Source organism: Syngnathus leptorhynchus, chromosome 20 (genome assembly GCF_054491065.1).
Source record: "Syngnathus leptorhynchus isolate UIUO chromosome 20, UIUO_Slep, whole genome shotgun sequence".
Taxonomy (NCBI): Eukaryota; Metazoa; Chordata; class Actinopteri; order Syngnathiformes; family Syngnathidae; genus Syngnathus; species Syngnathus leptorhynchus.
In genome coordinates this window covers 1539396-1564253 of record NC_141214.1, presented here as the reverse complement: position 1 = coordinate 1564253, position 24858 = coordinate 1539396, and the positions used below count along the sequence as shown (strand labels likewise).

Genomic DNA, 24858 nt, shown 5'->3' with positions numbered 1-24858 from the left:
GTCATTTGGGGGCCGTTGGGTACTTTTTCCCTCCCTCTCCCTTCTTCCTGTTTTTTTCCCAGCTTTTCCCATGACACACTGACTAATCTCAGGTTGCTTCTTATTTTCTTGTGTAGCTCACCTTTCTTTGTGTCCTCTATCAGACCTTATATAGGATTTGTGTGTGTGTCTGCAAGTGAGACAAAAGAGGCAGTGCGTGTCTGGCTTTCCTCCTTTGTGGCGGGTGGGCGGGTGCCGGCTCTTTTTCCCGCCAGTGCGGCGTTTTGTGGGAGGTTTTCTTTTTTTTTTTCTTTTTTTTTTTTGGTGGTGGGGCGGAGCGGCAACAAAGCGTCACAGCTTTCCCGCCTGATATGCAAAAGAAGATGGAATGGGCGGGGCAGGGAGACTCCCCTTCCGCAGCGCTTAACGCATTCACTGCCGGACATGTCTATAATGAGTCTATTATCTTTTTTATTCAAGTTGGAGATTTAAACCCCTTTGCTGATTTATTCCAGAGGCCATATTATGTGTTTTTTTTTTTTTTAAGGGAATTTAAAACAATGTATCGATTGTATTTTCACCTATAGAGGCAGCACTTCAGGAGACACACTTTTTGTTCATTCAACAAAACACAATGCAGCTGTGTTAACTTTTGATTTTGACTTAATAGTGTTACAGACATTTTTTTTTTGTCAGTATACCCCAAGCGTCTTTTTTCGTCATGTTATTGCAGCACGCGCAATCAATATTTGTAGGAGAAAGGTCAATTACACGAAGGGGCATGCTAAAGAATCAATAGGACGCGTTGCGCAACTCGGCTGTATCGGATCAAGTATCACACCTGGTGGAGGTCACGGCCTGATGCTTTTATCCAAGTCATGGCGTGAGAGTGTCTATTTGTGGGCAATGGCGCCATTTGAATGTTGAAGCACACACACCTTGACATAATGCAGCCTTTTGTTTTGAAAGCAGGGTGACTCCACCGTGCACGTGTGTCCGACAACTGCCACAGGTTTCTATGGCATCTGCTGGTTACGGCACGGCGGGGTTGTGTAACACGAGAAAGCCACGTGTCCTGGCGCAAAAACATCGAGAGGTGTTTGTCATATGTTGGTGATTTTTTTATTTTTTTTCTGGCTGCAGGAAAGAGGCTGTATATTAGGAACAGCTTGCGTTGCATAAAATGCATTTCTAAAGTGGAGGAGTGATATTTTGGCCTGAAATTATGGGGAGTGACATGATAGGTTGCCTGAAGCGGGTAAAACAAATTTATACTGGTTCCTTTATTGCCATGTTATGAAAATAACCACCATGACTTCCACCTTAAATGAATTATGTAGTCAAAAAAAAAATACTGTTGGCACTTTAGGTTCTATGAAGAAGAAAATAAATGATGACAAATCCCCAGACCTCAACCCCATTGAGAATATTTGGAACATCCTCAAAAGGAAAATCGGATGTCGAGACTTTTTTTTATAAAAATAATAAAATAAAAATCACTAATGCGTTTTTGTTTTTCTCACATTGATCGGTGCCTAAAAAGTCGTTTGGTTACAAGGCGGGAAAGGGAACCTCCCAGAGGGAAACGACTACAGACTGTTGATCAAATGAGGTGGTTCATGTGCGCTTCAAATGGAACAAAGGGGAACGGCGGCGGGAGGGAGCACAGCTCGGGGGCAAAATGTTTCAGTTGGACGTGTTTGAATATCCCAAAATGCCACTGTAGTGCATGCTTGAACGCTTGATGTAAAAAAATATTTACAATGTCATAGTATGTCTCTCCATAACAGCGAGCAGCAGTAAACCCCTCGGGTGATATTTTTAGAGTAACAGTAAACATCGAAGTTTTGAATATGTATTCAAATGGCTGCTCGTTAAACTAACTGTACATTATGCAGGTCTTATTTAATGGAACCTAATCGAGGAGCCCTGAAGTTGAATGTGTGCCATTTAGGAAGCAGATAGACTGGTTCTGTTATTATGGCCTGACAGTTAGGGCTCGCTGCCAAATGAGCACTTCTTTTCGTACACACACACAAACACGACTTGATTCAGCTTTACGCCACTAACCATGTTTTGCATTGCAGTTACTCACGTGTATTTATGTATGCTTGCATATTTTCCTACAGTAGCATAGCTCACAAGTCACCATGTGTGTGTTTGTATGCTTCCCCTTCTCACTGGTATGTTAAAATCAACCGCAGTGGATTCCCCTCATATAATATAGAAGTCCTCGACAGCGTTGGTCATGACTTGATGCGTTTCTTATGTTAAACTCTCACTGACTCCTTCCTCTGTGTGGACTTGGAATTTCCAAAGCAATCCTTTGCTCTCATCTAGTGGCGAGTAATAGGAATGCAAAATATAGATAACAAATGTAAGAAAAAAGAGCAGTATTTTGACAAAATATGAAATGTTATGTTGTAATGACACACATCAGCGGGTGAATGTAATAAATGACAAGTTTATTGTTGCACAAAATGTACAAAATAACAAGCAAATGGATAGCCCCTCCCAGCACCCACGCCAACACACACACACACATGCACACACACTGCTTTCACCCCCTCCCTTCACCTTCCAGTTCATTTGCCATGATAAAAGTTGAATCCCTGAAAATAAGAAAAAGAAAGAAAAAAAAACCTCCCCTACCACTACGGCAAGTCTGATGGTCCATTTAGGCAGACGCATGGTCAACGTGATTTTAGACGACACATTTCAGCCTTTTTCAGCATCACTGAACAATTAAAAATGAATAAAAACACCTTATTTACACACGTTGGCTCCGACCTGGTACAACATGCCATCTACTTTATACAGACTATGCTTGTGCACATACCCCTGTATAGAAAATATCATTTCAAAGATCAAATCAATGTCGACTAAAAGCCTATAGACATCTGACGTACAGCGATGCTTTAAATTCTTTAAGTCTCTTTTTTTTCATCCATTTTATTTTGAATACGACTCTTATTGACTGACTAAGCGGAAATAATGTGAGAAATAAAGCAAGTTGATTGAATGCATTTTTTTTCTTGCAGAAAAATTCGTTCGTCACATTTGATGAAGCATGTCTTCTTCCCTTCAAAAGTGGTGAGTGTGAATAATGTCATCAGAAATCAGGAAATAACCTCTCCTATTTTGTTGGACACATTTTTAAAGTGTTGAAAGAATAGTTTTTCAGTCTTACATGTAAATAAGTTTTAATTTGGAATTTGAATGTTCAATTGCGATGTGCCATAATTGAAATCCTTGTTGTTCCTGAGAACCAATAACAGGAGGGTGATGAAGTCCTTCTGGTAACTAGTCCGGGTAGCAGAAAGCAATGCTAAGGCTTCAGAAAAAAAAAGAGAAAAAAGCACTTTGAAAACAAACTTAACAGTGCAAAGTCCTCAGCTGGGTGACGAGTAAGCACAGTGATAGCTAAAAGCACGTCATCACCCGTGCAGAGAGCGAGGTGAGACTCAACTAAGTCGTTCAAGTAAAAGCCTGCAACGTTAATCAATGAATGGACTGAAAAGAACCAACCGTGCGTGACCTCCTTCCACTGGGCTGATGCTCAACAAACACTCAAAAGTATTACAAAGCAATTCTCCGGAAATGGTCCATCACATTGCTTCACTGTACATCAGCCCAGCGGGAGAATCCAAAAAGATGCTGTGCAAAACTTACTGGTCGAGACTACAGCAGGAATTAAGTGTCAGCTTTGCGTCGATTCGCGCCTAAATTGGTAATAAAAGCGTCCTCTCTTGTCTGTAATTCTACTTATTTTGAATCTGCTGCTTGTCTTTATTTATTTATTTTTTTAATATATATATCTTATCTTTTCTGGCTTTTTTTTAATCATCTCTATTTTCTTTACAAAACAAGAGACAGAATGGTGGACAGCTGACAATAAATAGAATTCTTTTTCCTCTCGGAGCTATTTGTCGTAAACAAACGGGCCCTTCGTTGATGTTTGGCGCTTTCTTTTGTTTTCCGTGCGCGCCCATCCCCGCATCCGTCCGTCGTTCATTGCAGCAGCGCCCGGATCTGTTTGGAGGTGCTGTCGTCGTTTAGATGTCGTGTCGTATACCTGAGGGAGGGGCACACAGACGTGCACGTGATGACCATATATTTCCCAAGAAAACGTGCTTAACAAATGTTGTTTTAAGTTGTAGTGCCGCCAATCGCCACTAGATGGCAGTCTTAGTTGCTCACGCTGGAACACACACTTTCGAGAAATTGTGACCTTCCACAAAATGGAAGTTGCCCATCCCATGGTTAGTATGTTTCAGGCAAGTGAATTCTTTTTCTTTTTTTTCCCCTCCCAGTTGGATGGACAAACATACCTCAGTGCGTTGAGAAGTCCCTCCACACTGTTGGACGGCTGCTCTTTCAGGACCTTGATGCAGCCCTTCATCTATGCGGGAACAAAGACAACACCGGAGAGCAAAGGTCAGCAATAATTCTTCTGAGCCGCCTCATTGCCAGCGCCAGCCCAAACAATGACACAGCAAACATTCAAGGCCGCTAGCGCTTTGAGAAGCAGTCAAGGATGAAAAAGCAAAGTGTCCCCGGAGGAACAAATAACCGATGACTCTTTGTTACAGCGCTAAAAGTCAAATATCTCTGGGATTGCCCCTCACATTTTGGAGAATTTATTCAAGAACAAAAATGAGTTGTTTTTGCACCAAACCAATACAAATATTCCTCTGCCGCCACCTTGTGGCGTTTTGGTGCAAAGGAAATATGTTGCATTAATTATAGCTTCATTGAGATCAAAATATTGGCAAATATTTTCGGGGGTAAGAATGTTTGCCAAGCATACACAAATAATCTTTCAAGCAGAAAACTACCTACGTCAATTTTGGAGGTCTTTGCAAATGCCCCGACGGGGTGCACGTGGTCATAGAGGATGATGACGCCCACCATCACCCTCATGCAGAACAACATGGTGTCTGTGTTGGTGAACCGGCAGCGGTACTCCCTAAAAGACACGCACCGTTGTCGTTAATAGATTGGACAGAGAGATAACTACGAGAAAAACCTGAAGATAATCCTCAAAAGGTTCTAATAGACTCACGGGGTCTCAAGCATGACACGGCATACGCACGCCATGGTGCTCAGACAGTCCGTGGTGTCTTCAATGGGTAAGGTCTTGTTCTGAAGAATCACAAATTCAACATTTGGATCAGCATTCTTTTTTTGCATTCTTCTTCTTGCATTCCTCTCAGGTACCTCTGAGACAAACTTTGTGGTGGCGTTGCTCAGGGTCTTCAACATAGGCGTGGCCTCGGCGTAGAACAACGACATGCGGTTGGCCATCTCGTTGTTCACCTCGTTTTCCGCTTCCAACTGTGACACATTTGCCATCGAAAAAATCTTAGAGATACAAAATTTCTATCTCTTATAATGAACAGCAACGCTTTATTAAAAAAAAATATATGTCCGTATATATTCATCCGATTAAAAACAGCAGGCCCTTTACCTGCTGGTTGTTCAGCCTGTTCCTGCTAATGGTCCTCCTGTAGTAGCTGAAGTCATTCTGAATGGCTGGATTTGTCATCTGGACACAGACAACAAATAAATCGACAATATTGGATGTTTTGGGCAGATTGCTTTACCTTGAGCTCATCAAAGCTGAGCGTAAAATGCAGAATCTCGGCAAACTGCTTGGCCAGGGCCTGCTCTCGTTCCAAGTGCTGCATGGGGGCGTAAGGCGGGCTCGTCAGCGCCTCCAGCAGGCTGCGCAAGGCGTTCTCTACGCACACCCAAAACGTGCAGTCAGCTTTCATTTGCTCTTCCGACATGATGTTACGCTGTATGTAATGTGCCATCCCTCTTATGTAAGTCAATTAGGTAAACAGTCAGGTATTGGTGACTGTCCGTGGTCCTGAAATAAAAAATGCTTTGTAATAGACTCGCCGCCTCAAAGGTCCCGAGAGCCTTTCTAGTTGAGCTCCCGGAGAGCCAGAGAAAGCATCACAGTGTCGCATCCGGTCCTCTCCGTTAATAATGTAAAAGGGCCCTTCTATAAATACGAAGTGAAGTGTTTCCTTTTTCTCACCCTCAGATTGAGCAAGAGACACGGTTGACTGGAAAGTCACACATGGCGTAAAAAGGAATCACCTATGGAAACATTAGCGCCGTTACATTAGCACGAATTATTGTTTGTGCGCTAAAGTGGGAACACAATGTTCGCTGTGTAAGTAGGCAGAACTGAGGAGGTAGCCGGGCTCGGTCTCACTCCATCCATCCATCCATCCATCCATCCATCCATCCATCCATCCATCCATCCATCCATCCATTCCTCCCTCCCTCCCTCTGCTCTCTCACGGTTACTGTAGCAACCGCTGCCTCTATCTGAGTGAGTGAACATGAGTGTGCCCATATGATAACAAATATTGTGGTTGCTCACCCAGGCGCAGTGAAAACTCGTAGAAGCGCTTCAGCTTGGCCACCAGAGGACACACGGCGTTCCAGGCCTTTTCTTGTAGAGCCAGGTCGCCTGGGTTCTGAATGGCCTGCAGGTAGATGTTAGTCACAATGAGTTTTTTTTTTTTTTTTTACTGTTTACCAACACCTACTTCTCGTATCTCCTGGCCGGCACCGTTGTAGGATTGCAGCTCAGCCAGGATCCCGTGGGCTTCCTCCAGAACGGCGCTGACCTGGTTCCACACGGCTGTCTCGGCCTCTGTGGGCTGGGCATCTGATGAAGGAAAAGAAGGCGGGGAGAGAGTCAAAGTGCGAAGTAAGGGAAATGAGGAGTGCTGAAAGGGTGACACCCCTAAATATTTCGATAAAAGCTTTATTTGCCGCCGCATGGGGACATCCTATCAAACGACGTGATTTGATTTCCCCCTTCCCGCTGAGGCATCCTATTATTTGCTAATATACGCAGAACGGCGTTGCTATTTTACTTGTCACTCACGAACATGATGCTGCTGCACGCTTGAGCCACCAATGGAACAAATGCCATCTTAATGCTAACGCACAATGCAAAACGATCAATTTTGTTATGCCGCTAAACAGTAAATAATGGACCATAAAGAATGCAGCAACACATGTAGACAGACAGTATAAAAAAAACTAGCAATATTAGCGCAGCTTACCGAGGAGTTAATTTTTTTTGTTTTATTGAATATGTTTCAGCGATCAAATCAGTTGTTAATGAGAACTTTTTTTTTTCAGTGTAGATTTCAAAAGACACCCGTGAAGGAAAAGAGGGAAAAGGGAGGACAGAGGTGGTTTCATTTTCCAACATCTTTCTTACTTTCTATCATCCCGCTCGCACACATCAGTTAGCACAACACAAATACACAGATGACACACACGCACAAGGAGATGAGGAGGCGGTCAGATGCCGATGGATTCTTTTTTTTTTTTTTTTTCTGGGTTGTTTTGTTTTCATGAAGCCATCGGCATCTCGGAGCGAGACAAACCCACACAGGACCGGCATTCGCTGCTCTTACGTAACGTCATTGTTGCCATTCCGCTATTGTGCGTTTGTCAACTTCTTGTGACGTTTAGAACAATCGGGAAAAAAAAAAAAACTTGCAAATGCCAATCCCGGGCAGAAGAGAAAATTGAAGGCAGAAATGATCAGCTGGCTAGGATGCATGAGGGCTGGAAATAAGAATAAAAAAATCCCCAAAAAAACATAAGAAGCGGATGGTCTCACGTTCAAAGTCAAGGAAAACTATTGGGCCATGCTCAAGTTCGGCGCAAGCCAGCACTTTCAGGAGGTTTCCCATGAGCCCCCTGGAACAGAAAGAGGGGAGACATATCTGTGGGTGGGTGATGAGGGGACGGGGTGGTGTGCGCGCTTGCTTGTGTCACCCGCGCTTGTGCACATCCGTGTCCATGTGTGTGTGTGTGTGTGTGTGTGTGTGTGTGTGTGTGTGTGTGTGTGTGTGTGTGTGTGTGTGTGTGTGTGTGTGTGTGTGTGTGTGGGAGCGGGAATGAGTCAGCTGTTGGGATGGCATGGTGGGCGCATGGCAACATGGACACAGAACTCCTTTAATCCCACTCATGATGTCAAAGAAATCAATTCATCATTTTAATAGTATGAATACAAAATAAAATTAGGAAACATTAGAATGAGTCCATTTTGAATTAGAATTCTGATGATTATTTTTTTCTATGAGTGGTTGTCATGTAGTAAAATGTTTTCCCCCTCAGCAGGGTTTCATCAAACTAGCTAATGTTGCAAGAGCGGGACTAGAGAGAGTCTGATAACAAGGAACAACACCCACGACCAAACTCCATCACACCATCAAGAAAACCGGTAAAGTGCCTCCACCCTGCCGCCTCCCACAATGCACCTCTGGTCCTCACAAACACGCACACACACCCACCCACGTGCACTAGCATCCCAAGCACGCACACCTCTTACTTACTTTCAAAGTCCAGGAAAAAATGAGGACAGTTCTCTAAATCCTTGCCAAGGACCTTAATGAGGTTCCCCATGGCTGGCGACCTGGACGGGAGGAAACAGCAAACAAAAACCTGCTAGAAAATACAAAACTCACATCCCTGTTGTGATTTCTTGTAAATGATGCCTTGTTTGTGCCTCCTATTCGATTAGAGGGGGGGGGGGGGGGGGGGGCGTTTGAATCCAGCAGTGAATCATTTAGCTGGCTGACTGGGAGCTGGCAGCAGCTTTTAATCCGTTTACAGGACAAACGTAAGCTAATAACAGCCTGCTATGCACACTGGTGTCTTCCCCGCTAATGCTCCTCACTGTACATCAGTCTGTAGATATTTCTTAACAAGCGCCGCACGCTTAATATATATAATATAATAGCCACATGCTAATGCTTTGTACCCATACCATGAAGGCCCGCTTAGCTCGTAATGGACCTTTAAACATGAGTTAGACCTTTACAACGGAAAGAGATCACATACAAGAAAGATGCTGTCCCTAAATAACAACTTACTTTGTAAAACCGAAAACGAAATATTCCCATTTTGGCCAAGGCACTTTTGAATGAAATGTCAGCAGGGCACTCTGATGCAAGCTTTAATAATATGAGCCCGCTGAGGAAATGAAACTGTCTGGTGTTCTTTCAAAAAAACAGAAACAAAAACAGAGATGAATGTTGCTGTTCTTTTGTTCCCCAAAAACCTCTGGCCACACATTTACAGATGCTTCAAAGTTAAATACAATTGAACTGTAGCTAACTTGAAAGGCTCAACATATTTTTTTCCCCCCAAAACCACTTTCAGTACAACGCAGTGCACCACCGCAAACCGCACCCACAAAAAATATACCAACACCTCGAAAATGAGCTGTAACAAGCCGCATTCTTATGCAAGTGTCCCTAATGTAGTGGCCGATGAATGTTCACAGAGTAGCATAGCAGTATGCGGTCCGGGCTGAGAGCAGTGTTCGGCTTACGGTTGCCAGGTAACTGTTGGCCTGGTGATATGGTCCATTCGCCTCACAGCGAAAGATGCTGGCAGGAGGAAAAAAAAAAAAAAAAGTCCGCTGCACACTCACGCATAGCTCACACTCATCTGATAACGGCCATCTTTAATATGAACCTTTGGAACACCACCGCAAATGGACAAAAGCTGCTTACCTTATTTTTTTTTTCTTTTAAAATGCGTCTCTTAGCTCTTTGGGATCCTTTTGCGTGTTATTCCACGGAATCGGGGTCTTTTAGTGGCTTTTCTCTGTGCTCTTACTCAACACGAATAACTTCCACTCCCGCCTTGTTTCGCTTTGCGTCTCGGCGCATCTCCTTCCACTTCACACTTCTCATTTTCAGACAGTTATATAAAGCCGCTGGATTTCTCTAGTGGCCTTTCCCCCTTCAAGTTTGAATTGTGAAAGCAGAAGCTCTTGGGATACAAAGATCACTAATCGAGTGAGCCCCCTATTTCACATGGGAGACTTTTCAAAGTCATCCACAATAGGTGAAAATGCAAAATATGGAGACCACCTAATAACTTTTTCCCCCTTAGTATTTATCTCTCTCACATGATTTTAACTTACACTTTTTTTTTTTTTTTTTTTTTACAGAAAAGACATTTCGTAGTGTTTGTGTGTTGGCATCAGTGAGTGAGTGTGAGCTGTGGCCAACAGCAGCTTCAGAATTGTACTGTTCAATAGGCGGCTGAAAAGTGCTTTGGCAATTGTGGCTCTCCTTTCCTATATGTGAAGGCATTGTAGTATAGTCTATATGCCTTTGAGGGGCGTGGCTTAGTGAGTGATGTTGGGAACTAGGCCAGTTGGTGAGGCCATCTTTTTACTAGGTCATCTTTTTAACTTCAAGCAAACACAAGCGTCTCTTTCTCTTTTAAGTTCCGTCTCCGAAAAATACCCTTGAGCTCAACTTCTGCATTTCAACACTCCTCTAGTCTCAGTGTTTTTAATCTCACTGCCGGTGGTGTCGAAGCAATCCCGACGGCAGAATGAAAGCCGTAATGAACGTTAAAGGTCATGGGCCGTGTATCGGTGGGCCCTCATCTGCAGTCTGCTGAGAGGACACCAAATGGGTTCCCGCTGATGGTCTGAAAAGCAAAAAGCCGGCGCCCAGACAGGAAGCCGAGCGGCAACAGCCTCCTTTCAGCTCTCCCTGAAAGCTCCCTCCTGTCACTGCCTTGGGGGCTGCATTACAAAGCAGCTCCCCTGGCCAACATAGCCAAGCAATCTAATCTCCATATGGGTCTCTCGTGGCCTTTTGGAATCTGCATACGCGACTTCAAATGTCCATTCTGTACGTCCTTATTTGATGATTACCTTATGTTTGCGTCGACTGGCAGAAGGCTTCACTGCATCAACCGGGGCTTGTCAGCGGCCAGCACCTGATGACGACGAGAGCAGGATAGGTGAAGTTGAATGAATAGACGCATGGATGACGCTCGGGTCAATGACGAACGTATCGCAGATCTGGAAGCTGATTTGTTTTGACTCCGTCCTTGGAGTCAAGCTCCTAATACGTATTGATTTGTTCCTGTCAGCTGGAGGCTAAAAGCCCATAGGTCAAATCTCGTACAATGGCGGTAATGTGAGATGAGCACCGCTGTGTTGTACTTTTGAGTAAGATGAAGTTCACGCACCTCTCCGTCATCGATAGCGAAACATAGCCGTGAATGCGGCTAATGAAATGATACCAACGCACGTTGTCGCAAATATGAATGGACTCGTGTGGAGTCGAATGGAGAACAGACGTCTCATCTCATTTGACAGGAACCGCTTCGGGGGTCTAGCTCCACATTTTGATTGGGTGACTATTTTCAATTGTGCTCATTAATGCACTTCAAGGTCTCTGATTAAAGTTTCTCCTAACCTGAATGGCCTTGACTTCTCTTATCAGTTTGGAAGGAGTTGAGAGTCAACTCAAAAGCTAGTCGGGGTAAACGGGAGCTTATTGTCTTAGTTCAAGAAAAGAGTTGGAAGACGGATTATTTTCCATTGTGCTTCATTGAGACGTCATTTTTCACATGGACACAAGAAGATGGGGGGGGGGGAGCAGCAAGTTGTGTTTTTGCAGGCTCCTTTGTCATGTCGAGCTTTTTAAATGTTTGCCTGGCCTGCATTTTCATTTATTGGCTCACAAAAGTGTTCAATTAGAATGTGGCTATTATTTTAATGCCATCGTTTTGCTTCCCATTCTGGAACAATAACTACAGTGTAAGCCATTTTTTTTTACTTGGCCTATGTGTGTTTTCATTTCCCACTTAGAGACAATAAATGTCATGGTACTCTATTTTTTTTTTTTATATATGCTCTGATATGATCCAGCTCCTGGATAAACTGTATAGAAAGTGGATGGATGGATGGATGGATGGATGGATGGATGGATGGATGGATGGACGGACGGACGGACGGACGGACGGACGGACGGACGGATGGATGGATGGATTGTCACAGTGCCCAGATTAGTTGGAGCCTTTCTTTGTAGTCAGTCTTAAACGGAAGAATGATAAATGTAGTGTGAAAGTCCCGCCGCGGAGAAGGACTAAATGGGCGGACCCCTGACCCGTGCCTGACCTAGAATCTATATACGGCTGCTGGCGTCCAAATCGTACATCAGCCGGCGTCAGGTCACGCTCGGCCACATTGAGCCCGAGTGACCGAGACTTCAGGTGAAAAACATTTGGAGGTGTTGATGTTCTTGCTATTTTGATGATTCCTCATTGTCAGATGCCAAATGGCTCCCCTAAGTGTGGCTCACGCTGGGCTAATTAGTCAGCGTGCATGTTTGAAAGTGGCAGTGGGAGACGCAGCGAACCCAACGTCAGCCGGTTTAACTGCGATCTGGCACACTGTACACGGGGAAACACGGTGCAGAACAATCACTTAAAGGAACGCAGCAGATGGTGCATTAAAAAAAAAAAAAAAAAAAAACACTCTAATGATGTCCAAATGTGTGTAGAAGTGTGATTCTTTGTCCAGTGGAATGGTTGATCGGCTTCTATTATAAGAGCTAGACCAGCTCGCAAAATTGCTAATTTGAGCCATTTGGCTTCCTGCTTTTATTTGGCCAATTGGCTTCACCTTGCTTCTAAATTGGGCTTATTGATCCCGTAGGATGGGGAATTGGGCCAAAATTGATCCACAAATAGAAAAAAAAAATCTGTCGAATTTGAATTTCCTGTTACTCAATAGGAAATAGCAATGCCTGTTGGAATAATTTTTAAATCGTTTTGCAAAAATGTTCAAATCAAATTTTTATGTTACGCTATTTACAGTTCCCCTCCATGTTCTGGGTGGATTCAAAGCACCTCCTTGCATCTTCTGTCAGACCACGATGGCCCCCCTGGTAATGTGATCATCTTCCCTCTCAGGGATTTATCCCCGATTCCCGACACGACGGGATTAAATTACACCATCGCCCAGTCAAGAAGGCTCATATGTCAATTTGCAATATTATTTCTAGCCAGCTTACAATAATGCGCCTAGTGATCCAGCGAAGAGCATAAAAGAAGCATGGGAAGCGCCAGCAGATGTTTTGAACATGTGCTTTACGGATGACTTGCTCACTAGACAAAATTAGGAGAAATTAGATCGGACACCGAATGAACGAATTTTAGGATTTTTGCGCAGACAAGCGTATTTTCTTCACATTCTTAGCGCCGATGTGCCAATAACAGCTGCAAAATTTGTGACTCAGCTTGGAGTTTCTACCGGCGAAAAGTCTCTCTCTGCGCCAGTCAAAATGTTTTGACGTAAAAGTGTTCAGGCGTGAACGAGATGGCTTCAGCGTTATCTGCGAACGTTTCTTCTTTGCCTCGCTCAGCAAATTGTGTTGGGTGAAGGCTGGAAGAAATAATGATGCATGCACTGAGATGTTTTGACAGTCTTGTGGAAGTTTTGGGGGGAGAATCTTGTCCCAAAATTAATTGATAGTCTCGATCAATCACACTCACCATTTTCGTCAACTTTACTTCTCGCCACTGCAAATAACAATGAAACCGGCTTCTAAACGCACTAGATTGGGCCTCTGTCATGAAATACTAGTTGACATTGCTTCGCTAGTGGCACGTAGGAGTCAACGAGATACACTTTTGCCTCACTCGTAACATGAAATTGTCTGGAGGAATATCGTGGGATCACAATCATTTTGAATTGCATACTAGTAAGGCCGATATGGACTAAATGGTCCAATAATTGCCAGCCCCTTGGCATATCATTTGTCATTTTAGTGCAATAAAGACAGCGAGATTGCCGCCACGACACCATTGTCCCATTAGAACGCCATTGCAATAGATGATGCAAGAAGCCAAAGCATCCCCCCCCTCCCCACGCAGCCCGAACGGCGTCTTCCGCCTCGTCGGAACCGATAAAGCTGACACATGCTTGGCCCCATTAATATGAGACTACACTTCTTATAGACCAAAGGGCGAAGAGGGAAAAAAAAAAAAACTGATTTAGTGGGAGTACTTGTAGTTGAAGATGGCAGCTTGGGTGGAAGTAAGGAAGTCCTTCGTGGCCTGTTTAAGATTCATACTCTGATCATTTATGGCACTAAAGGAACTTCTAGGCTGCATTAGTCAAATGACTCGCTTCTACTTCTGTATCAAATGTCTGCGCACGATTCATTAAGACGATGGCAACGAGTAAACTTGGATCATGTCACTAGTACTACCACATGCTAAAACCACAAGACAGTTATATGATGATGGAAAGAAGGAAGATGGAGAGCGAGCAGAGGCGGCGTGATGTTTCTATGGGCGCTCTGAAAAGATTCTGAGGGTGAGGGAATCTTGCATCACCGCTGCGAGTCAACCAATCATACAGCTCCGTTGCAACGTTCAAAGGGAGTGTCCTAGCAACAGCCCAGTAAATTACTGTACCTTTAAAAAGAAAGAAAAAATGCACGCGTGTACATTTCATATCTTTTTAGATTGGTGTAACTCTATGAATGCCGTATGCAACGTCTGTCCTTTGTGTAGGCAGTGATGGAATGCTTGTTGGTTTTAAACCAACATCCCCCCCCCCCATTGGATCCGTTGTCATGGTAACTATAGTAACAGGAACTGATAATGGACTTGGCAATACGGATGGTTGAGAACGTATGTTGACGTCAGAGCGTGACAATTGAGCGTTTGCTTTTTGGCTTGATTTTTTTTTTTTTTAATCCAGCATCTTCCGTTGCTCATCTCCCGCACTTAACATTTTTGGGGACCTCATTCATCCCTCCATTTGCTCCATTCATATAACCCCCCCCCTCCCTTTCCTTCTTCCCGCCCTGTTTTCCATGCACTCCTCATTAAGCATGCTTTTGTTTTTAAGCCCATGCGCATGGAAGCACCTATGAGAAAAAAATTAAAAGCGGAAAAAGGCACTTTTTGCTTGACATTGTGCCTGGCTGACCATCAATGCTCCATCAATGTGATATATGACGCGCGTGATGCTTCTAGGTCACATATGCAGCACCAATTCTCCATCAGTGGAAAGATACACCCATTAATGCACATTAGCATCCACCGCTCGTTGATGGATTTCAGTCAGAGGAAGAAAAGTGTCCATCCTCCAGCCACTTTTTGGCTGCAGTGAAAAGAGGGCAAGCCCCTCCAGGCCAGCTTCCCACTGAACCCTCAAATTGCTCAGTAGACACAAACCTACATCACAGTCCAAAAAAAAAAAAAAAAAAGACTGCTGTCTTACCGGCTGTGCAGGACGGATGCGCCTTCCTTTTTCCTTCCCTTCGAGGCGACACCGAGATAGGGATGCGAGGGAACAAAAGAGGTGGAGGGACAAAAGGGCAAATAAAAATCAAGTCGCGGGAGGATGGCAGGATAAGAGAGAGGGTTATAGGAAGGGGGGAAGAAGAATTCCCTTTGGCTTTTTCCCTGCGTCTCGCTCAGAGGAGGATTCTTTCTCCTTGCGTAGTGGGGGCTGTGGATTGAACGCGGAGGAGCACGCACTGCCTCACGCCACTCGGCCCTCCCCTCCTCTGCCTCTCTGCACTAAAGACAGCAGCTGTTGGGCTAGGAGAAATAGAGCGCCATGCCCCCACCTCCTTCTCCTCCCACCTCACAAAAGACCCTCACCATACATGCATGTCCTCACAACACCCCCCCCCCCCCCCCCCCCCTCCTCCCGGGTCTTTGACTTGCCTGCTGGCAAACCTTTTTTATTTTTTTTAAACTTCTTTACAGCACCGGCACTCTAATTGGACACAAAGTGCCACCTAAAAAAAAAAAATACTCAGCCATCCAAATACCACCATCATGACCAATATTTTAAAATGTAGCATAGTAGGCCTAAGTGTTCACTGTCAAGCCGAGGTGTTATTTTCAAAAATATATATTTGTAACATTATGCAATTTAAGAAAATTTTAAAAGTGAATTAAAAGGCAATTTTTCCGCAGATTTTTTTTTTTAAATCAGCCATAATATGAATATAAACATTGAATTTATTATTAGAATGTTACAGCTCCTGGAATGAATTATGTTTTACTGACGTTACAATTATGACGTTTCCAAGGAGAAATTTCTCATAGGACGCAAAAAGGTATGCGAACCCTTGCTTTGTTTGCATTCTTTCTGACTTGTTGTGTGAAAGTGAATCACCATGACTCAGGGATGTATTTTTGCACACTGTGTGGGTGACTGCGAGCTATCGCCTGAGGAAAGTCGCATCACCGGTCCTCCTGCTGACGACTTTTCTCTTGTTGCCCAACTATAAATCCAGGCAAAATGACATTTATGAAGCACTGCAGCACAAAGTCACACACAGCAAAGGAATTTTGGAAAAGCCTATAGTTCTTTCATTGAATTTCCAGATTGAAAATCATATTTTTATTTGTAGACATGTTGAATTTTTGTGGGTTCTTGAGACTTTTTCATGTGTCCACTCCATTGGATTGGATGCACTTTTGCTCCATTCGCACTGGACCAGATGTTGTTGTATTTAAAGAATTTATGGCACACACAGACACAGAGAGAGGGTGGGTGGGAGATCACTTAAAAGGTTTTTCGTTGTGTGTGAAGAAACACTGACCCGAGGCCCTAAGCCAAAACCCATTTGAGCAACTGCGGTGAACAAATCCATCCGTTCGGGTCACAACACACCGTGAAATCCAATCTGTACACATGAAGGTCACGTGACCTCTCGAGGTGGCAAAACGCTTGACGTTACGTATACTTGATTCATTTATTTCATGTCAGCGGCCGTGTTGCCGTGTACGCAGCCCGAAGCAAGCAGAGTTTACATTTGCATGAGATTAGCAGGGAAGTTTGCCTCCAGAGATACTGCATATAGTCACAGGCGTAATTATGCAATAATAATACTTGGCAATTTGCTCATTCAAGGTCCCCGTTTGCGCTAAAGTTCTACATAAACACACCAGAATCGTTTTACATGGATGAAATGCATTGTATGAGATTAAAGGGAAATATTAATGCATGAGTGTTACTTGCTGAGATTATTCATGGTTTTTTTTTTAGGTCAATTGTCCCTCACTGATGAATGGACGGACTATGTGACACGCATATGTGATGTCTGTAAAAAGAGGACAAAATGAAGAAGAAAGGTAAGAAAATATTTAATTTTTTCACATTGACACAAAATGAGCATTTAATGACATATTTGATGACGAAGTTGAGTATTTGGCAAGTCATCATGGCCCACACTGGCAGACCCCGTTCAACAAAATTGCCGCTTAGCAACGGTTTATTTTTAGTGTCTGACTCGGACGTAAACGTAGCTTTGTCGCATATGAGCAGCAGCACATTGACCTGCAGCCTCCCTTCCTCGTGTCCTTCCTCCATCACCTCCTTCTCCACTTTGTGCCTATTTTTGTCCTCCTATTTGGTGTCATTGATAGAAGTGAGCACCCTACCAACAGTACCTGCCCCCCCCACCCTCCCCTCCATTGGCTTGCATCCGCTCTGCATCCCTCCATCCTCCTCCCATCTCGACGGGTCGTCATCGTCTCCATGGTCTCCCCGCACCCCCGCGGAGCTCACGTAGCTTGTACGCTCAGCCTGTGCTCTCGCCTTATAAGGGCAAAATGCATTGGAGGCAGAGATGGTGTGTGTGTGTATTGAGGGGGGGCGGGGGGGGCGAGGTCATGCCAACGTGGGTAGGCAGGTGAGCGGGGGCAGCAGTTCTCATCAGCAGTGACCTGTTAGGCCACGCCCCTTAAAGAGACACCTGCACAACTGTTGTGACTTTTGGCTCAATAACTATTAAATCAATTTTTCTTTGATTATAGAATATATTTTGCAATACAGTGCTATTTTATTGGCTAAGAACATTTACCATAAAATGATGGGGCTGGAACGGATTAATGGCATTTCACTTCTTGTCGATGGGAACAATCAATTTGATTTGTAAATGGAGCTTTGTTGCGGAACTAGAAAGTTAGTGCGCTATCATTTGTTAAAAGATGGTGCGTCGCCAAAGTTAGCATATGTCTGCTTGAATTTATTTCCCCACAAGGCTTGTTTTCATTCTTGATATATCATTTTTAAAAGCAGACGTTCAGACACGCTTTGCGCAACACGGATTTCTCCTCGACAGACCAAACTATTTTTGCAACTGCTCGCCTGTGATTCTGATTTCATGCGCCAGAGCTTGAAATGGAAGAAAATGGCCCCATTTTGAGCGGAGATTGTGTTAGTTCAGCTGCAGCCAGTCTGAGTCTTGCACCTCCTGTGGCCCGCTTGCGAAGCAAGCAGGTGCTAATTGGCCTTCAATGAAATTGGGGGTTGCGCAAGAGGAAAGCCTGCTAAGGTGTTTGCTCAGTGTGTGTGTTTAAATCATAGTGACACCTCTCTCCAAGTACTGCTACTTCACTTGGAGCTAAATCAACCAGAGGGGGGGCAAAAGTATCCACACGTGGCTCTTGAGTGTGAAAAAAAAATTGTAATAGTAGAAATGCTGAGTCAGCTCCTTTACATACTCTTCACCTGTGCATATCTAAATTCTGAGCCATTTTACTTTTTAGTTGGAATATTTGTATTCATCATAAATACGGTACAGACATCTGAAAGTATTTGTACTTTGTTACTTGCCACCACAATCTCTTGGCAAAACAGATTGGGAGAATGATGCCCCTTTGAGAAGACAGAAATGCAAATCCGTTTAGTCACAGTGCCTGGAGTGGAGCGAAAGGCAGACGGGTGGCATATGAAGCCAACTGCTAAGTGTCAATAGAATGGGAGGTTTACTTTTGCATTTTATCTCCTCAAAATATCCTTTTCATTTCTTCTGACCCAGAGGCAAGGAAAAGCCACTGCAATGTTAGTTTTAATGGTGAATCCTGAAATTCGGATGCCACGCGTGGGCAAAAAAAAATAAAAAATGGTTGGCTGTAAAAGTATAGAAAGACCTCATGAGGAAAGGATGGAGAAGGGAGGTGTTTTGGCAATGACCCTCTCCTATCCAACGATAGAGGCATGCCTTTGGGTCCCCCCTCTTCACAGTCTGATGACGCCCCACCCCTATCAGTTGAAAACAGATCACGGATTACCACAGCTTTAGGGTTTGGACTCTGGAGCCCACATAGACATTATGAGATCATCAAGTGGGAAACTGGGCTTTTTTTTTTTTTTTACAACAAATAATATATTTACTCATCTATGAGAGTGACGTATGGCTCAATGCTCTTTCACTTGATGGCAGATGTTGAGCAAATTATTTTAGCATGGAGTAAACCTTTGTTTATTGCACGATGTGGTACGAGTTTAGTTTTTTTTACTGTTTTAATATGCTGAGCATCTAAAGCCTGATTTTCACAAAATTATTCTGCAATAAATGATGGGATTTTTAGTCACTACTTTGGCGTCGTCTAGTGGAATATTTGCGACAATGCACTTAGGGATTTCCAGTGAAACAATGCAAGTGACAAATTAAAGGCAACGCTTTAGTGTAAGAACCTATGCAGCTAAATATAGTTCTGGAAAGTCTACTCAAGACAATGTTCCCATTTATATCCAAGTTTATTATAAAAAATGAGGCCTTGATCAATTAGTCTGTAGAGTTGAAATAAATGGAAAAACTTTATGAAACTAAACAAAATACAACAGATGTGTAAAAATACCAATCAATGACAAAAAACTCAATATCTGTATTTTGTGGAATAATCCTTGGGCGAGACCACCAGACCTCGCCCTTTTCTTGCTCCTCGGTACACCGTCTCCACAATGTCTATCATTTCCTGCTTGTCCTCCATTGTCCAGTTGATCTTGTTGTTGTTACCCGTGCCCAGATCAATCATGATGTGCTTGTTCCTTGAAGAGAGCGAGGTAGGACATTTGAATGTGAAACAAAATCCTTCATAGGTTTTTGTCTGACCTTTGCCTAAGTATTTTACCTGAAAAAGAACATGACAGTGCAGGGGTCGTACAACTCGTACATCTTGTTGAAGTCAGGCACTTCTGTGATGTCCACCAGATAGATGACAGCAAAGTTTTTCACCTGTCAGAGCACCAATATCGATGCAAATGATGCACTACTTTTCCATAATGGGCACTGTTTAGCCGTTTTTGACTAGGCAACAGTTTTACTATGAGTCTGCACGAACCTTTTCAGCGATGCTATACAGAACCTCGTCCATTTTCATACACGTCGGGTCCCAGTCGTGTCCGAAGCGGATGACTAGCACTCGGTCCTCCTCAGACAGGATGGCTTGGTCGACTTGCCAGCCATTGTGGAGATGCGGTAGCATGTACGACATTTTCCAAAGTCGCTGTCCAATCCCCGCTCCTGAAATTGACAACGATGTCGGATGTATCCAACAAATTAATGTCATAATTTACAATCATTCTAAAATTCGCAACGATTTGAGGAAAAGCCTAGTTGTGTTTAGCGGCTAGCACGGTGGCTAATGCGCTGTCGGGTTAGTTTTACAAATGTCTGGTTAATACACTTAATCAAGTAACTGTTAAAAATAGGTGTGACAGACTTACCTTAGTAAATTAGTTAAAAAAGCTATTCGGCTAATGAATAGTTTAAAGAGGCAAAATTAAGCGCGTTTACAGCAATTCTAGACAACGTTACTGTTAGGTTCTCTGTCGTCATCAACATGCGACGGAAGTACATTGCTGCCGTGACGTCAGATGTTTTGATTTTAATGTTTTGTTAGAGCACCCAAAAATTTGAATAAAAAACGTTAAAAAGACAAAACGAAGCAGTGCTTATTTTTCAAATAATTATTTGTGTCAAATAAGTTGTGAACTAAATATAACATAGCCTATTCCTTATATAAATTCCTTATCCTAGTGAAACCTGAGAGATGTCTATGACATAACCATCAACTGCAAAACAAGACATTGATTTATTTTCAACTGTTGCTCAAAGTTTAGGTGCAAATGTTCACAAAGCAGCTTGGTATTTATCATAAGTAAAATAGGGTCAAAATGTCACCTTTAGTTTGGTCAGGCACAATAGACTACATTTGTGACACTAAGAGCACATTTTCCAATGTCTCTTGACACCAACAGCAAGAATATGCACCTTATTATATTGTCATGCGATACTTGCACTTTGGTTATGTCTTGTCGGGCGTTCTTTGTTTTTAACTAAACATCTTTTATGTGACAGTTTTATTGCTTCAAGGTCACATGTGTAACGCCGTAAAGAGACGCAATGACAAAACATTTATTTTCTTGTGCAATTCATTACAGTACAAATAGAAATGACACTGAACAAAGATTCAAAGGTTATAGGAAACTTTCCAGTCTATGACATAGCAGCATATTATGACGCTTCTTTTCAAAGAGCGTCCAAATCACCATTAAGATATGTCCGAGCCTTTCGTCAATTCCACCTTCTACATGCTACACAATTGCATGGAAGTGGTTCAGAAAAGCCGAGCATTAAGCTATTTCGTGTTAAGACTATTTGGTCTATGACACATTTGTTTGAATGTCGGGGAAAAACAAGAAACTACTTCCATCAACGCTAATCATCCCTTAAAGCTGACATAGGCATCTTGTATTCTGTATGGCTGTTTTTTGTGTATTTTTTCCCCCGCCCCCCACATTGTTCAGCCAGTCCAGAACAGGCAACGACAACAACCAGAAAAATCTCTATTGAAATGTCACATTACTCTCTCATCGCAGAACAGTTCCTTCCCGCCGGACCCCAGTTTTTAGGGCAAGGCTCGAGCCAGCAGAGGGGCCCGATGAACATTCACGTTGGAGTCGCAAACGGACTTCCACCAGTAGTTTCCCTCGCACACACTCCACAACACCCCGAACAAAACGAAAATAAAATCCATCGACGTCTCACCCGCGAGGCCGCACGAATAATCCGCTACAAAATCATGTTTTACGATCCCTGATGAGCACTTAAACATAATTACAACACTGGAACGTACAGTGTTCAAAATAAGGTTGGGGTACAGTCCTGCGCTCTTTGCTAGTTGGAGGGGTGTTCCGGACACGAGCGATTCACTTCGAACCACTCGTCTATGCACCTGGAAATAAAGAGACACACAGAGAAAATTACATCAGAGTTCATAAAAAAAGATGATATCGTTCTTTTAGACATTTAGGGTATTTCTATCCCCGTCAAATTTGACCCAAACAGAATGGAAGGGTTGACTTGTTATACATGTGAATGTTGACTTAAGCTCTGACTCAATGTTTGCTTGCCAAGGGAATTTCTTTTAATATGTGAACCCGCTTTCAGCCATTGGAAAACAAGTTGGCCAGTCCAAAGTGAAGAATTTGTTTACCAATATCCAAAAAAAAAAAAAATGGGTTTCAAGGTGACCTCCTCAATCTCGAGCTCAACCCAATAGAAAATCTGTCAAGGGATCCCAAGTGTGCACGTGTGTCTATAAATTACCCTTTATGGTAGATACAGAGGCAGGGGAGTCTGGCAATGGTGTCGCCTTGCTCCAGCTCCTCTAAGCAGATGGCACATTCCCCAGAATCTCTGGACAAAATGTCCTCTGAGATGGAAAAAGAAAAAAAAATAATCAAATAAACAGACATAGTGTCAAATGTCAGAGGAGTTACTGGACCCTGCAACTTTGTAATCTGATCAAATTCCCATACAAGCATTGTATATAGAAAAAAAAAATCTTATTTGGCTATACGTATCTATTTATATCATTAATAACCGACAAGCAGCGATCGCATTACATGTGCGCATGGCCCTGAGACACACTACCATACAATATAGGCACAGTAATCAATTAAGGTCCATTTATAGTATGAGTAAATGATTTTTTTCATAGTGGTGCTGGTGGTCAAGTCAATGTGGCTCTTACTGTTGTAGGTGAGGCGCGATTTGCTGAAACACATGAGCAGATGTTTCTCAATTTCATCCGACGCCATGAACTTGGAGCACACAGGACAGTGGAAACCTGTGGAGGAAATGAACACAATGAGGAAGTTGAAGAGGATGCGCTCTCAAAGTGAGAGGTACACAACATCCATCCACAAACACACACACACAGTCATCATTTTAGGCTGCAGAGCACGCCGCCGATATTTTCGACTCGATTATCTTTTCATTTGAATTTTGCAAGGTCATACTGTACGTCACAAATCGTTCTTCTAGTAACACACAACATGTGACTGAGCGCTTTAGTGTTTAATCAAGTCATAATTTCAAGCCTATATATGTGGATTTGGAGCAGCTTCTGGGCCAGATTAACCGGGCAAGCGTCCACTAGCTGGAGTACGATGAAATCCAAATCGGGAAATGGCCTCCCGTGCATCATATGCGCACCATGTGTCCACGAGCAGGGCCAAAAACAAAAAGAGGAACAGCAAGGGGGACGTGTCAGAAGACCATCAATGATTACACTTCCTCGTGGGGAAAATCACCACTGACGGCACGAGGAGTCATATCAGAAGTCACAATAAGGAAACGGCATGGAAAGACGGTAAACACTTTAAGTCGATGATATAGTTGTGTTTTGTCTCCTTGAGGACACGCCCCACCAGGAAGTGCGTTGGTGTGTGCGTGCAAATGTGTAACCAGCAGGCAGCTCTTATCTGCTGACCTACATTATGCACTCTTTCCTCTCGCGGTCGCCGTGAAAAACAGGCCGGTTTTGCAAGACGGTTAAAGAAGGGGGGGGGGGGGGGACTCTTAAGCAAAACAGCCACCTGTGGCTGCGATCAAACGGTGATGGCTAAGTGCCATATGCACCGATGGAAAAATACAAGTAAAGCAAGTAAAGCCTTGTTAAAATACACATACGGTGAGCTCACATTCATTTTTATTGGACATGCATGATAAAGTTCAGCCACACCGGAGGTGACGTGTCTTTCAGAAAAGAACAATGAGCAGGTGGTGGTTAGCAAGTTTACTTGCCAGATCCAAAACTATTAAATGTTTATTTGGACCTTTTCTATGGTGCATGTCTTTATTTGGGTCAACTGGAGCTCATACCAGCTGAATATTTGCATTGCCAGCCACCTATCAGTGCAGCCCCCAAACTGAAACCCAATTGAGTATGCATTTGAAGCGAACCCAACAAGGCTGAAAAACGTAACTCTGCACAATGATCAACATTGACCTCGAGCAATCTGATCTTGAGTTTGTTTACCTGTTAGCAGGCGGGGCGACAGATGAGCCGGTAGAGACCCTATTAGCAGCCTGTGGCCCTCGGGGGTCATCTGGCCCTCGTCATCGCCATCTGTGCCGTCCAGACTTTGATTGAGAGCGTGCGAGCCCGGCCTGCCCCCGGCCGGTATGCTGAGGCCGGAGCTGGTTGGCCCCCCGCCCGTGTACCTGATCCGGGGGCCCTCGGGTCCATTGGTGTACCTGAAACCGGCGAAGTGCTCCCCTCCGCCAGAGTGTCCGGACGGCAGGTCGGAGCTGGAATACGCCCGGGTTCTGCCGTCGTACACGGGACTGCTTTGTTTGGCCCCCATGCTGTTTTTTCTCGATTGTTTTTGTGATCGGGGCGAAGCTCGTCAAGCTCTTGAGTGGGGCTTAACACATGCTTACCGTCCTGACGATGTGACAGCAACAAAGAAAACGCAAGTCAAAGCGACATTGCCGCGTCGAGACAACATCTTAAGGTTCCAGTGTTGTGCGTAAAGTGCACACTGGCTGACACGCAACTTTAATTTTCCAAACGGGCGTTTTTTTGTTTGTTGATGTTTTTTTTTTCTTCTTCTTCGGCTCGACAGAGCCCTTCCCCTTCGCTGGTTTAGCACCGAAACAAAACAAAGGTTGAGGGGGGGGGGGAAAGGTATAATCTCTTCAAGTGGACGTCATCCCTTGATCCTCCTCCGGTAGACGAGCGTATAATCAAGAGTTGACACGCATCCCACGTAGTTCAAGTTTGTTTTTTGTTCTCGACTGTGGACAGTCAGGAGAGAAAAATAAAAGGGATTGCCCTCCTCCTCCTCCCGCCGGAAGCGCACGTCTCGAGGAGACTTTGTGTCTTTCACATTAAAAGCTGACGTCCGACTCCCTGATCTCAAATCACAGTACAATTTAACATTTGAGTTTTTTTGTA

At 43.7% G+C, this 24858-nt stretch overlaps 3 protein-coding genes and 1 long non-coding RNA gene across 5 annotated transcripts; 1 reads left to right on the top strand and 3 right to left on the bottom strand.

Moving 5' to 3' along the window:
- Positions 1–2423: 2423 nt before the first annotated feature.
- fam49al (family with sequence similarity 49 member A, like) lies at positions 2424–9701 on the bottom strand. Of its 2 annotated transcripts, none has more exons than XM_085900677.1 (11): positions 9546–9701; positions 8361–8440; positions 6549–6670; positions 6380–6485; positions 5586–5722; positions 5450–5527; positions 5200–5316; positions 5045–5124; positions 4822–4948; positions 4311–4381; positions 2424–4054 (listed from the first exon to the last, which is right to left on the bottom strand). In XM_085900677.1, exons 2-11 carry the CDS (start codon positions 8428–8430, stop codon positions 3991–3993), a joined length of 972 nt encoding a protein of 323 aa, XP_085756803.1. In that variant the 5' UTR covers positions 8431–8440; positions 9546–9701; the 3' UTR covers positions 2424–3990. The 2 variants fall into 2 exon arrangements, with proteins under 2 accessions (XP_085756803.1, XP_085756802.1); XM_085900676.1 differs by lacking the exon at positions 8361–8440 and adding an exon at positions 7643–7722.
- LOC147040697 (uncharacterized) lies at positions 3022–16958 on the top strand. Its single transcript, XR_015062892.1, has 6 exons — positions 3022–3072; positions 4293–4416; positions 6384–6491; positions 6580–6712; positions 8146–8248; positions 16868–16958. It is a non-coding gene; the product is annotated as an uncharacterized LOC147040697 (long non-coding RNA).
- A 2444-nt stretch (positions 16959–19402) lies between these two features.
- txnl4a (thioredoxin-like 4A) lies at positions 19403–20472 on the bottom strand. The gene is made up of 4 exons (XM_085900904.1): positions 20336–20472; positions 19951–20132; positions 19741–19844; positions 19403–19657 (listed from the first exon to the last, which is right to left on the bottom strand). Exons 2-4 carry the CDS (start codon positions 20101–20103, stop codon positions 19486–19488), a joined length of 429 nt encoding a protein of 142 aa, XP_085757030.1. The 5' UTR covers positions 20104–20132; positions 20336–20472; the 3' UTR covers positions 19403–19485.
- A 530-nt stretch (positions 20473–21002) lies between these two features.
- LOC147040695 (E3 ubiquitin-protein ligase ZNRF2-like) lies at positions 21003–24752 on the bottom strand. The gene is made up of 4 exons (XM_085900932.1): positions 23938–24752; positions 22648–22743; positions 22221–22326; positions 21003–21846 (listed from the first exon to the last, which is right to left on the bottom strand). Exons 1-4 carry the CDS (start codon positions 24263–24265, stop codon positions 21789–21791), a joined length of 588 nt encoding a protein of 195 aa, XP_085757058.1. The 5' UTR covers positions 24266–24752; the 3' UTR covers positions 21003–21788.
- Between the last annotated feature and the right edge of the window lie 106 nt (positions 24753–24858).